The sequence below is a fragment of the Astatotilapia calliptera genome, chromosome 10 (genome assembly GCF_900246225.1).
Source record: "Astatotilapia calliptera chromosome 10, fAstCal1.2, whole genome shotgun sequence".
NCBI classification, from domain to species: domain Eukaryota; kingdom Metazoa; phylum Chordata; class Actinopteri; order Cichliformes; family Cichlidae; genus Astatotilapia; species Astatotilapia calliptera.
The window spans coordinates 11,215,147-11,229,964 of NC_039311.1; the positions used below are offsets into that span (position 1 = coordinate 11,215,147).

The 14,818-nt window shown below is 42.0% G+C and overlaps 1 protein-coding gene across 3 annotated transcripts in view; it reads left to right on the forward strand.

Moving 5' to 3' along the window:
• Positions 1-14,818, forward strand: part of abr (ABR activator of RhoGEF and GTPase) — a 119,128-nt gene that overhangs the window by 40,826 nt on the left and 63,484 nt on the right. For all 3 annotated transcript variants that reach the window (XM_026182397.1, XM_026182398.1, XM_026182399.1), the window contains exons 2-3: positions 4,903-5,075; positions 14,305-14,403. In XM_026182397.1, coding sequence (XP_026038182.1) covers positions 4,903-5,075; positions 14,305-14,403 — 272 coding nt within the window. The remainder of the gene's footprint in view (positions 1-4,902; positions 5,076-14,304; positions 14,404-14,818) is intronic.

Below are 14,818 nucleotides of genomic sequence, written 5' to 3' on the forward strand. Positions count from 1 at the left end.
TTACATCATCTAAAAATGTACTTTTTGCTGTGTTTGGATGGTAAAATATCTCATTTTTAATGGACGTTTTAGATTACAATGTGCTTTTACAAATTAGTCTGACATTGTTTGATGTATCCTTTTCTTTGATAGCAGTCAGGTGGCTAAAAGTTTTTTTTTTCCTAGACTGGAAAAAGCCAGATTACATATTCAGATGGTTCTATAAAACAGTCACAGGCCATTCCATCACTTCAAATGCTCGCCCCGTTCATAGAAGCTTGTAGAAACATGGTGATTTGAATAATTTCCAAATATGAAAACTCTACTAATCCACAGTTGGCTTCACTACAGCCGCTTGTAAGCTTTAGAATTAAGTTTGGGCAGTTTGCTTTCAATCATGCTGCAAATTGTTAAAATACCTGAACAAGAAATCCAGTTTTGATTTGTTCTTGGCACAGTGCACAGAGTGCATCTGAACTTCATGAACATACACTGACAATAGTGATTCCAATGTCCATAAAGCATAACAGGACAGTCTTTGCTGACCAGCTGGACATTGTCCACAAAGACACGCTGATGCTTTTTGGGCATTTTATGGCTTCCACACAGAAACTGCTCTTTGTGTCTGTGTTGCTTCCTCATAGGATGTGGCTGTGCAGTACTTGAATACAACATTGCCTTTATTTGAATGAGTGCTATCAGAGCGATTTAAAAAAGAGGAAGTACTGAAGCCGAGGAAGACAGGATCAGTGAGAGTTCAGGTGCGAGTCTTTTAGGTAGGACGTAGCCTGCGACATGGATAAAGTTAACTGAAAGGGATTTTTTTTTTCTCTAGTCAGGCAACACTTATGGCTTTCTTCTTTGAGGCAGTGTGTGCTGTTCGTTCTCTCTTCTCCAGTGATGGCGAGTTAGGTGAGAATTTGAGTGTGCTCTTTACTCTGTGTGTAAAAATGTGGAAATGTTTACTCCCACATACATGTTCTCTGCAGCGGTGTGGCGGTGTGTTGGGCTGATTTCTAACTCTGCTCTTTCTCCCCTACAGTCCTTGACCCCAAAGCTACCTCCTATTTAATCACATGACATTTAGAGTTTGTCCCCATTTTAATCCTCTAAAATATTGGTGCATGCACGTGTGGGGACCTCCCTATTGAGCAGTTAAAAACAGGTTAGGGCTGATGAATCCTCTTTACTGAAAAATTGCTTTTCGTGTGTTTGTTTACCATGCACGGGGATTATCAGGATGCATTAGCTGACTGAGGTAGCCCACATGTTAGATTTTCAGAGTGTGTGCAGATAATCATGTGCACGTGCGGACCTGCTTCTGATTCGCGCACATTCAAACATTGTGAGCAGCGTTTCCAGCACCAGCTCCAGATTCTTGGACATCATCATCTGGGCAAATTAAACTTACATTTAAGTCAGAATATTATTTGCATTTACACTGTGTGCTATCTTTGCTTTACACTGTTTCCCTTTGTGCTGTAATCTACAGCTTTCAGAGAAATTCCCCCACGTTAGTCACGACGTACTGTGATCAGCACTGGCTGTGCGAGACATGTTACGATGAAGGACCTGTATTGTGAACTTTGCAGTATACAAACAGTTATATGAATATTCAAATCAGAAAACAACGACTGTAAATATCATGGTGTGATAAAAGTCTGTCTGTCTTCTGTACAGATATGGAAATGTAGCTTTGGCAGTTTAGAGTAAGAACTCTGTAAACTGTAGAAATGACTTATACTGAATGTTTGTCTAATGGTAAATTTGAACTTCCTATGTGGAAGTAATGATTAAATCTTCTTTTTTCAGTTTAGTTCATTGTCTTTTACTTTGTTTGTCTGTGTTCATTTTGGCAAAAGGTTGTCATGGAGACAACTTCTATCTACCACAAAGGTATTTTTAGGTAATTTGGCAAGTGTTTATATTTCTCAATGTGGACAGATTTTACCAAAGTAACAGCACTGCAATAATGAAAGATACAGGTATACATGGCTAGCATGAGAACACTAGGTGTGGTGCGGTGACTCATTAGCTTTGTGGTTTGTGTGCTCTCATTGCAGCTGGTGCTCTAGTAGTTATCAGTGTGTCCAGCATGTCCCCACAGGGCTAACTTATGGTCAGTGTCACCACTGACGTGGTGTTTTCTGCTAACGTATGGCTGTGCACAACCTTTATTTATGTTTCCTTAATGTCCTCAATTATGTGTATTGCATCTTGGTCTGATCTCATCAGTGAAAGGCAAAGCAACAGCAGCGAAGCGCAAGAGACGTGTTCACAATAGCCTTTTCTTTTCTTTCTGTGTTCTGCATTAATGTGGCTAATCACAGATAACGAGTACAAATATTGACCACTCACAGTGAATTGCTCTGAGTGATTCACACAAACACCAGTTGGTTCTAATGGCACACATTAGCTTAGCGCACGTCGTGTTCACCATTATCAGATAAACAAATGTGTGTCAGCTCAGGCAACTGTAAGTAAGCACAGAAGTGCACGGAGCCAAACGGAGCAGAGTTGACTGTGAGCCCACTGGCTGTGCTTTGTCTCCACTGCTCCAGCTCTGCTCTCTCTAATCGACTGGCTCTCTGCTTGGCACAGCCGGGAATATATTTGTGAATGGTTACTTCTGCATGTTGATGTTTCTGCAAATAGACGTGAGTCACGGGCAACTTCTTTTTAAAAAGAGGAGGAAACCTCTGTGCTTGTCTAGACTCAAGTATTTTTGTTGAGTTATCCATCCGTCCTTCCAACTCGCAGTTAAGCTTCAAAACACCAGCCGTAAGCTGGGAGGAAATTTGAGGATTTGCACATTGTTGAGTGCTTTAGCACTGGCTAAGTGTCTTGGGAGTTCCCTGTATTTTTTTTCTTACATACACTCACGCAATTTAAGCAGATTAGCGAAAACGAGCCGGACAGCAGGCCAGAAGGTGTTCAGAGGAGTCAGAGAGAGAGAAGAGATGGAAAGACTGAGAAAAGAAAACCGAATGCATGCACAGGTGCATATTGGAAGAGCCGATCTTTTCTATGGCACGATCACAGCACAGTTGGAGTTGGACAAATGAGTTTACATCAGTGTTTTTAACTGCCTTCTTCACACTAATCACCATAATGCACTCTTGTCATCTAGCAGCACTTCGCATAATCAGTACTTGCTTCACTGAGTCAGCAAAGACCCACGTGCACCATTTACAAGCAACCCATATGGTAACTGTGACTCTCCATGGTCCACACACAAGCTAACAGATGGGTGGGGAGGGATTGGGAGTTGATTGACATGTCCAGTGATAGTGTGCATGTGTTCCCAGTGGGGATAGATCCCTGCTTTTATTTTTCAATTAGTTCTTGTCCAAAACTTGTTAGAGTTTTCTATCCTTTACGCACTGGTACAAACACACACATGCCCTCTCAAGCACATGAACACAGTAATAATCAAATGTTGTTGTCTTCTCACTGCACATTATATGTAGGCAGACAGGGACAGCTTCACAAGCTACAAGCTTCCTCCTCCTATTCCGAGTTCCTTAAAGATGCTTCACTGTATCAGAAAGCTAAATAGAACAACATCCTGGAAAATGTAACTCGATAATTACTTGCCTCTCTTTTAGTTTTGCATATGTGTCGTACTTTGTAGTTTATCATCCACAGCAACAGTCCACATCTCTCTTTTCTTCTACAGGATCTGACACTGGCTTTTTATATCTCCTCCTTTTTGTTATTCCACTGTTTTCTTGACCAGTGCTCCTTTGAAGGCAGGACAGGAGTCATTTCAGTGTCATTGTCGTTTCTTTCTACTGGAGCTGTCACTGCTACTCGGGCCTGAACACGAGCGTTGTCACAGGACATGGTTTTTGACCTCAATACTCCCACAATATGAAATAAGACTGCAGTATCACAAATACAAGAATGAAACTAGCAAACCAAAATAGAATTATAATCTAATCACAGATGGTTAGTCCAAAATGCATTAGCATCTATAATAGTAGTTGTTTTTATTTTTTAATTTATTAACCTTGGCTTGTTTGAATATTTCTTCTTCTTCTTTTTCATTACATTTATAAGATGAATCTATATATTGCTCTTGAAATGTATTTATTAAATTGCCGTGCTGGTTGGAAAAACGACTCTCCTGACCTGATCCACAGGTCGTTGTCATTGTGGCGTTTCAAACAAGTGTTGGCAACAGTGAAGCTGCAGTGCAAAAACACTTAATTAAAATAATTAGATGGCTAATATGGGTTGAGAATAACTTGGCTCTGGCTTTTAAAATGTAAACCATAGTTTTTTATGTCTCTGCCCTGGTGACACTCATGGCCAGGGGCAATTTGTTTTTGGGTTTCCTGGAAATCTTGAGTGGATTTGTCTAAATCTGGGACAAAGACTCACTTGCACACAATAATGTTCTCATTAGATTTTGGGAGTCAAAGTTGAAGATCTATTAAAACAACAAAATGTCTGTTTAATGGCAGTACAAAGAGGGTTATACTGTACATACACAACAACCTAAATATGGTCAGATGTGTACCAGACCACCTCAGCAAGTGCTTTGAATAATTTGATCACTGATGATCTTTAATGTTTCTTGCACTAAATACACCATAACTTAAGAATTCATACAGTAATTATGACAACATTTTATAACAATATCTTGCCAAATAAAATATGAATGTTGACTTTTTACATTCATAGGGTAACACAGTGGTCAGCTTCACCCACACATCATGTTTTGGAAAAGCTTTCTTCTGGCATTTATTCATATAACCCCTCAACTCAAGGTTATGTAGCAGAATGGAGAACTTAATGCTGTATTGAGGAAGTGTTGGGCTGTTCCAAGTGGTGATGAAAACAGTGGAATGATTGCTTTGTTCTTTGGGGTGATTTGCTGATCAGTATATTTGTCTTTTTCTGTGTCCTGTCCTCCAGACTTTAACTATAACACAGATGGATACGAGGGGGACGCAGGAGAGGACGGCAAGTCCCAGGATGGCTCAGAAACGCTGCCCTTTATAGATGAATCGCCCACCATGTCACCCCAGCTCTGCGCGCCCCAAGGGCCAGATGGAGAAACAGTGTTGCCCACACCTCTGCTGGCTGGGGTAAGAACCCCACACACACACACACACACACACACACACACACACACACACACACACACACAAACTTATTTATTTTAGATTAAAATAGATCAGCCATGATTTGATTATCAAATGTACTTGTTTACGGTGTTGGTGTTGTTTACTTGTTGTTTGCTGCTGTAACTGGCAGCACAGGGTTGCTGGGAAGTCCAAAGTTATCAATAATCGACTTTTCTATCTAGATTTTGAGATGACAGAGCACTTTGCAGTGTAAGGAGTGTAAAGAGGATTGGCGATACAATCTTTGTTAATAATGCCAAGAGAAATTTGCTCAGTTCATGTTCAGAGTTCAGCATAACTGACATAAACCTGGTGAGGACTGCTACAATATAGTATCAGAATGAAGCACTGCAAGCCTGGCACAGGAAAACGGTGATCCTGATGAATATCCGAGGAGAGAGTTTCTGAAGACTGAAAGTGTTAATGCAACCAAACAGTTGTCAGAAGAATGACACAAAATCTCTCCAGGAATGTGTGTAACACAGGTTTCCACAGTGCAGAGGAGGCTGCCAAATTAAAAATAAAAGCCTTGCATGTCGGTATTTATAGATGATCAATTCCTATTGTGGAGTCTATTAAGTGATTTAACTTTACAGGAGAACAATTGTTGTGCAACTAGGAAGTAATATTTGAGAATTCATCCAATTTTAGTAATTGAAATTATTGACAGAAGGGAGCAGTTAGGGCATGTCGTGTGAGCATGAATGGTTGTCTGTCTCTGTGACAGACTGGCGACTTGTCCAGGATGTACCCTGCCTCTTGCCCAGTGACAGCTGGGATGATGACCTGTGAGGGGTGATGGTGTAGGCTCCAGCTGCCCTACAACCCTGAATTTAATACGTGGAAGAAAATGAATGGACTAGCATGGTTTTGGATAAATATTAAAAATAAAATGTTGAAGAAAAGATCATTCACCACACGACCCAGTAAACATAACTGGGTATATAAAAATATTGGACACAGTTTAAATGAAGTGTTCATTTGTGGCTCTTGCATTCTGAACTGTAAGATAATATGAGGTTTTCAGCCATTCAGCCAGGTTTTTCTCTTGGTATTAATGGTTGGAGTTTCACCCGAAACAATTATACTTTAAGACGTGAGCTGCCAGTTCTCTTTCTAATATTAGCCACAGATATTGACCCAGTGTACATTTTGCCACAGGAGCTCCCTGAAGCGCACTTCAGGATGTGTATTCATATCAGTTGGAAATGACCACTGACCCAGATGGGGTACGACAGCAACCGTCTGCTAGCTTGAATATAAATGGAATACACTGGAGTGCTGTTTGGCAGCACTTCAGTGTATTCTATACTCGAAGCAGAGTCTGGGGAGGAGGGGGACGACTCGGCGGTGAAGCCACTGATATAGTTAGACAGGCATTTGGGTTGGGTCAGATTTTCCCTCAGTTCACGAAGGCTCTAGATGCTGTAGGGCCGTCCTGGCTGACACATCTCTGCAATGTATGCGTGGACTAGTTCCGGGTGGGTGGGAAGCTGACCAAGGGCTGTCTTTTAACACTAGTTCTGTTGATGGTGTTTATAGACAGAATATCTAGCCAGAGGTGGAGGGTCTCTTCTGTGATGGCCTCAGGATTTCACATTTACTGTTTGCAAAGGATCTGGGACAAGTTACTGTCCCAGGTGGAGGAGTTTAAGTATCTTGGGGTTTTGTTCATGAGTAAGGGGAGAGTGGAACATGAGATTGACTGATGGATTGGGCTGGTGTCCACTGCGATGTGGTCACTGTACCAGTCTGCTGTGGTAAAGACGGAGCTGAGCATGAAAGTGAAGCTGTCGATTTACTGGTCAATCTACGTTCCTGCCCTCGCCTGTGGTCATGATCTCTACGTAGTGACTGAAAGAATGAGGTCTTGGATACAAGCAGCAGAAATGAGATTCCTGTTTCCCAGTTGAGGCAGGTCGGGCATCTAGGAAGCCTTCTAGACCAGCGGTCCCCAACCCCCGGGCCTTGGACCGGTGCCGGTCCGTGAGTCGTTTGGTACCGGGCCGTGAGAGTTGAGGCTCAGGTGTGAAATGTATAGTTTTCAGGGTTTTTATCGGTTTTCAGCGTTATTTTGTTATCGTTTTTATCGTTAACTCGGTTTTCCTGGGTCTTTTCACGTGCGTTATGAATAAATCTTATTTTTTTCGGTACCGGTACTAGTTTTATTTTGTTGTATTTATCCGCGACACATTAAAGGCCGGTCCGTGAGAATAATGTCGGGCATAAACCGGTCCGTGGCGCAAAAACGGTTGGGGACCGCTGTTCTAGACTCCTCCTAGGCGAGGTATTCTGTGCATACCTCACCTAGGAAAGAGGAGGCCCTGGCCAAGACAAAGGACTCACTGGTGAGATTGTGTCTCTTGGCTGGCTTAGAAATTCTCAGTGTCTCTCCCCCCCCCCCGACTGAGCTGGCGGAGGTGGTGGGGGTGAGGGAAGTCTAAGCAATCTGTTGAAAATTTTTCCTGTTTACCTACAGTGTATAATTTGGAACAGGAATGCTGTAGGTGACAGTCTTTCCTGTGTTTTTTTTTTCCAAATTATCTGCTGCTGGAAATATGAAACACTTGGTGTTTTCAGTGGATTTTCACACTTAAGTCTGACAAATCGCTCAGAACAGCTGATGTGAACGCTCTCCTGATGCTTTCAGAATTCAGAATATTTTCTGAATGTGTTCATCGTCATGTTTCAGGGCTTGTAGTCCCGTCACACTCCCCCCCCCCCCCCCCTTTTATGCCTCCTGGCTATGTGTGTTTGGATGACTGTCACTCGGTGCCCACTTAAAAGAATGTGACTGTGTGAAGGGGCGTAGCCCACGGAGGCTCAGCGGGAGCCGAGTTGACCCTGACCTGAACTGACCTTCTCACAGACACAGAGAAAAAAAAAAAGCTGGTAGGATTTCATTCACATGTCAGCAGCCTTTTTATCCACTGAAAAACAAAATACTCAATGACAACAGCATTGCTTTACATCTTTAGATCAATATGTTGTTTTTAAATTCATACAGAACACAAATGATCGTATATTCTTTCTGTATTAATGTATAAATTACCACAGCCGGATTGTCTCGACCTTCCACTCGCTTTACCGTCCCCTTTGAAGTCTGCCTGCTCTGTCTTACATTCGATCCAAGCAATATCACTGCACTATCCATGCATGAACACAGTATTGTAAATAAACAGTGGTCTTGTTAGGCTTCAATGGAGCTGATTGATGAATTATTCAGCTGTATTAATTGTGAGTGACTCTGAGCTAGGGCAGCTCATGTAAATGAAGATGTGTCTCCATCTAGTGGCTAGCTGGGATAAGAACAGAAAAATGGTTTGAGTGTTTAAAATATAAGAAATAGGAAATGAATTGTTCATAGTGCTGGTACATTAATGATTTCAGCCACAGAGGATCCTCAGTAAGATACTGTTGTTTTCTTTTTAGTTCTTCCCTGATCATCGTCTCTGCTAGGATGAGATTACTCAGCGTAGACAAGCTCAGCTGTTTTCTGTGTACAGTTGTATGTTAAAGTTTTGTATAAAGTAGCTTTTCAGTGATGAGTTATGATCAGCTTATTATTATTATTAATAATAATAATAATAATCAGAGGACTTAATTCGTTTTTCTATGGTGATGTGCAAAATTCTTGAGCAATCCTTGTTTCCTTATGTTTTTCTCCATTGCTTGCTTCTTGACGGGTTTTTTTAACTTGTGAATCATTCAAGCATAAATACAACACTTATTCACCGAATGAGTTAGTAGTGACAAAGAGCCAGGTTTAAATTGTATCTTTACTTAATAGCCTGTGGCAGAAACACATCAATTGTTCCCATTTCTTTAGTTGAATCTGTGAAATTGGCAAAGGCAGCATAGTTTGCAGTGTCCCTAAAATAAAATTGAGGAAACTTGACAAGCGGCGGAACAAAGAAGACGTGGCAGACCTAAAACTATATTTGTAGGAGAGAAACAGTAACTGAAAGTCATGTTCTTAAGAAACAGGAAAAAATCAAGCAGTGGCAAAGGCCTGACACAGGACCTGAGAGATGAATGCAGTCCTTCAGTTGATCCATCTACTGTTTATTGAAGCCTCATCAGAAGTAATGGAGGATGTCGACAAGCTGTTGTTAAGGAAGGGAAATTAAGGATGGTTTAATTTATGCCACATTACGCAAGAACAAATCAATAACAACAGGTCGTTTTGAGTGATGAATCCAAATTGAAATCATTGTTTATATGCACAGTGGAGGTCAGGAGTGTCTGCAGCCATCTTTAAAACATTTTTTATTTCACATCTGTGTATTTACACTTTTCAGCACCTGAATGAATTTGAGGAGCTGCTGTGAAAGCTTACTTGTTAAGAAGTCACTTGTGATGCTGCTGCTGCTAAAAGATTTTGTGGCTCTTATCACACACCGCTGTGCAGCCGTGTTCTCTTTCCGCTGAGTTTGCAGAGACCTTTCATCTGCTAAAGTGAGAGGGCTGACGGCTCCATGTGTTCAACACGACTAAAGTTAAATACTGAACTTAAATATTTTTTTTGTTTTATTTTTTTTTTGTATTACGCTCTAAAATCATACTTTTCCTTCAGAAGACAAGATCAGGACAGATTGTGCTTTGACCTCGAAATAAATACAAATATACATTAAGGAGGAGGTTCATAGAGCAGTTGGGGGTGTCCCTTCCTCTAAAATGACAAGTCAAGGTCAGGAACGGGGTGAAAGGGCATGGGAAGTGAATTGTATTCATTCATAAATATGCAGCAACTTAAACTTGGATGTTTGCGTGCAGATTACTTATATTTTTGGTTTCATTTTATTTCCAGTAACCACAGTTATTGATTTTCTGTCTTTGTCTTGCTGCACACGTTTTTTTTCCTTCTTTTTTTAGTGTATCATTTCTGTGCTTTGCCTTTGAAGCTGCTATAACTGTGTGCCCAGCGATCTATGTGACCTGTAATTGGAATCAGCCTTGCTTGCAGCACATTAGCTGGCCCTGGCTCAACGTCCAAGGCTTTCAGCAGATCAATAAAGAGACAATGGACAGAAAGAAAGGGAGAGAAATCAACCCTGTAGCGTGCGCTGATGAGAGTGAGAGAGCGAGACTGTTTGTGTGATGAGGAAGTGGCTTTTTGCCCCGAAGAGAACGGAAGAAAGAAATAAGGGACAAGAGAAGACTGACTTTCCCAGCGTAGCCCTAACAGAAAGAGACTGTAGCCATCAAGGAAGTGGCTGGATAGCATTTGTGGGGAGGGGAGGGGCGGCTGTAGAGGGAGGGCAGACCTCATCGACTGAGGTGGAACAGTGGCCACACACACACAAAGACAGACACACACACACACATATATAGAGCACACACAAACACCAGGAAGCCCAGCAGAGGAAGGGGGTGGGGTTGAGTAGGCGGGGTCCTCTCTCTTTCTGTCTTTCGGTGTCCAGACGACTTGATCTAAAGGGAAAACACTGATGTGTCCAGGCAGGCCCCGTAGAAGGAGATAGGAGGCAGAAAAGAGGAGAGAAGGAGGTGAAAGAAAGGAAAGGAAAGACAGAACCATGGAGGACGAAGAGGAGGAGGTGCTGTGCTATTTGGACAGGGTTCTGGAGGAGGAGGAGGAGGAGTCTGAATATGGAGATGGGGAGCTGGAGCCCATCACTACGACACATAGGCAGTTCAAGGTGAGGCATGAGCTGGAGAGGAGCTGGATGCAGAGGAAAAAGAGCGCGCGCAGACACACATACAAACACACACACGAACATACACATGCGTACACACTTTTGCAATACTGCCTTTCAAAATGGAAAATCCCAGTCAGTGTATTGGTGTGTTTGTGGCGTGACGTGTGCTTCTTCTCAGAGCCATCTGTGCTGCAAAAGTGTGTGTGTGTGTGTAAGAGTGTGAGAGTGACAGCCATTGGTGTGTCAGCATGGCCCGATGAGGCAGTGACTCTGCAGCGCATGTCTGTGCACGGTGCTGCTGCTTTTTAAAGCCGGCCGCTTTCTGTTTCTCATGCTAACTTCTGTGTTTGTGCGCCTCTGTGTGTACTCCTCCCTGCAGATGAACTGATAAAAAAGCAGAGCTACTTTAAACTTTCTCTGCCCATTCAAGATATCAGCTCTTTTATCAGAGGGCAAAGGGCAACGCAGGAAAGCACGCAGTGTTTGTCTGTGTGAAAAGCCTAGTTGTGACTCACAGAGCAGGTTGCTGTGGGAAAAAAAAAATCACCTCATGGATTCCTCGTCTTGCCCTCTCGCCACACAGTAGCTCTTTGTACACAGCAGAGGGAAAATATTCCTTTTTCCTGTCCTTTTTTTTTTTTCCGTTGAGTTATCACTTATTTGTTACTTAAAAAAATGAACTGAATATTTCTGCAACGTTTTGGTTAGTCAAAAGGACAGGACACCTTTTGTAGGTTATGATGTCATATTTTAGACCTCAGCTATTCTGAGATATCATTTTAATAAGAACGCAGTGACTGGAGACACTCTCGGTGTTTAAAATAAATATTGACCAGCAGTAATTCACATCACATCAAAGATTTTTCTCTTAGTTTCAAGTGTGTCTCATTTCTGGCTTTAGTTTTGAGCTTTAGGTTCTTTTAAAAGAATACGAGCAAAGAGAAAGGCTCAGAGGATTAAACTAAACAGATTTCTGGCCACGTGCTGCATTAATCTCTCATATTAACGTAAATGCAAGTAAGTGTCGGTAAGGACTTCCCTGACAGTTTATTTAACCAACAGAAAATGATCAATAGAAATCATCCCTGCCTCTCGGACTGATTTACTTTACACTGTCACGGTTAGCTGAGGAAAAACTGCCAATGTGTGACAGGCCTCAAAATAGGCCCTTTGCAGTCATCACATCGCAAGTGTTTGTTATCTTTATAGTCTTCAGCATTCGTAATAAAGCAGCACGTGTAAACGGCATATACTATAACACATACGGTAAATACTGAACCTTGATGTGCAGTATAATTTCCTACCTTAGGGATAACATCAGTGTTGGAATGTGCATGTCAGCCATGATTGGGTTAAATGATGAGGTCATGCCTCCTTCCTCATCTGGGCAGTCCTGGAGTGCTGATATCATTGTAAGGAGTTGGTGGAATTAATAATTAATCTCTGCTCTCACAGCTGTTCTTTGGCCTTCTTTAAGGCACACATGTCGTATTTAAATGCCAATTTCTGGAGTTTATCGGTATTTATCTCTTCAGTAAGGGAAAAATGTCAATACAGCAGTATACCTAACCAGCTACACTGATAAGGTATGCAACACAATTCAATTCAATTTTATTTATATAGCGCCAAATTACAACAACAGTCGCCTCAAGGCGCTTTATATTGTAAGGTAGACCCTACAATAATACATACAGAGAAGAAACCCAACAATCATATGACCCCTCTGTGAGCAAGCACTTTGGCGACAGTGGGAAGGAAAAACTCCCTTTTAACAGGAAGAAACCTCCAGAAGAACCAGGCTCATGGAGGTGCGGCCATCTGCTGCGACCTGTTGGGGTGAGAGAAGAAAGACAGGATGAAGGACATGCTGTGGAAGAAAGCGAGAGATTAATAACAAGTGTGATTCAGCAGAGAGGTCTATTAACACATGTTGAGTGAGAAAGGTGACTGAAACGGAAAAACTCAATGCATCATGGGAGTCCCCCAGCAGTCTACACCTATTGCATCGTAACTAAGGCAGGATTCAGGGTCACCTGATCCAGCCCTGACTATATGCTTTAGCAAAAAGGAAAGTTTTAAGCCTAATCTTGAAAGTAGAGATAGTGTCTGTCTCCAAAATCCAAACTGGAAGCTGGTTCCACAGAAGAGGGGCCTGAAAACTGAAGGCTCTCCCTCCCATTCTACTTTTAAATACTCTAGGAACAACAAGTAAGCCTGCAGTGCGAGAGCGACGTGCTCTAATGGGGTGATATGCTACTAAAAGGTTATTAAGATAAGATACAATGCAATATACCTTAGATAACTTAAAAGTAAAGAAAAATATCTTTAAAAAACATATTTTTAAAGTGAATGGATTTATCTTAATTGTTGCTTCTAAATGAATGATTCTGTGTGAGTGTGAACAGTTGTCTGCCTCTGTGACAGTCCAGTGACAGACTGGCAACCTGTCCAGGGTGTACCCTGCCTCTCGCCCTGTGTTAGCTGGGATAGGCTTCAGCCCCCCCGCATGGGCTACCCTAATTTGTCTTAGTGGAAGAGAATTGCTGGATGGATGGCTGAATATGAAATTAACATACAAAACAGAGCATATGTCCATACGCTAATCAAACTTGTCGCATACTTTTGCGAGTCTGGCGTCACTAAAACCACTGCTGTTGTTATGCTGCTGGCTAACCATATGAAACTCATGAACACCCCCCCCCCCCCTTCTTTCTCATAGTACGTGTTCCGACCATTACTGGCGAACGCTGCTGAATTAAAGCAATTCGAAAGTGAAACTTTGAAACATTTTTCTGTTTGATACACCTGTGCACTCCACAGTCCAGTATACAAAACCATAATTCCTTTTCAAATATTTTTACTTCACCTACACAGATATTGTGACATTTTGATTGTCACGCAAGTATCATCTACCACAGAGTCACTGTATCACTATGCCATTGTTGTGTATTGCATTAGTATCAGGAGTAACTATACGATTCCCACTGGCCAAATCATAAAATGTGGAACAGGGCAGTCCTTTATGACGAAGGAACGGCCAAAAGTGAGAATAATGTGAAGAAAGATGAAGTCTTCTGTGATCATGTTGGAAGTCCCTCTTTTGAAACCTGGTAATTTTGCTCTAATTATGAGTTCCCACAAAATGTAAACAGTACACTATGAGTGTGCCTTGGTCTGTGTTTCTCAGACATCAATAGGATGTTGACTTCCCCGACGTTGACGTCAAAATGCAACAGTTGCCTGGAGTCATCACAAGTAGTTTTACAGAGGAAATGAGGTACTTAGATGTTTTCATAAGATTTCTAATAGGTTGCGCATTCTTTTATGCTTACGACTGTTTGTATCAATCTTGTGTTTACCTGATGTGACTGTTCCACTGGCACCATTGCAGGAAATAGAGTCAGGGTGCTTTCATGTGCCGTTAGTCAGAAACGAGTCTCGATAACAGGATTTTTGGTGAATGTATGTGTTCTATATGTGTATGTAAGCGAATAAAAGCATATTACAGCCAGGTCTGTTTTATCCTGCAGGGAGACATCGAGAAAGGACTGGAGATGAAGAGACTGGTGCTGTCTGGATTCCTGGCCAGCGAGGAGATCTACATTAACCAGCTGGAGGCCCTGCTACTGGTGAGACACTCAGACAAAGACAGACAAGTAACAGAAACAATGTAACAAGGCTCATATAACCACGTGAACATTGGAGTGCTGCTGCTGCTGTAGGCATTGGTGTGAGCTGTGAGACTATCAGAACACTATTAGTGGTCGATGGCCACACTTAAAGCAGGACCACAGATGCTGCACTTTAATGCAACGCTAACCAACCACACTTCCTCATGCTAAGTCGCTATGTCTCACAACCTGCTGATCCGGCCGCATGTTCTACTTTGGCCAATATATAGTCAGATAGATGCTAAATTAAGATCTACAAATGCGCACAACAATTATTGTGGAAATTCACCAGGGCAAGACCCTCCCCCCCTCCACACACACGCACGCACGCACGCACGCTTCAATTAGTCAGTAAGAACAAATGATTGCACTA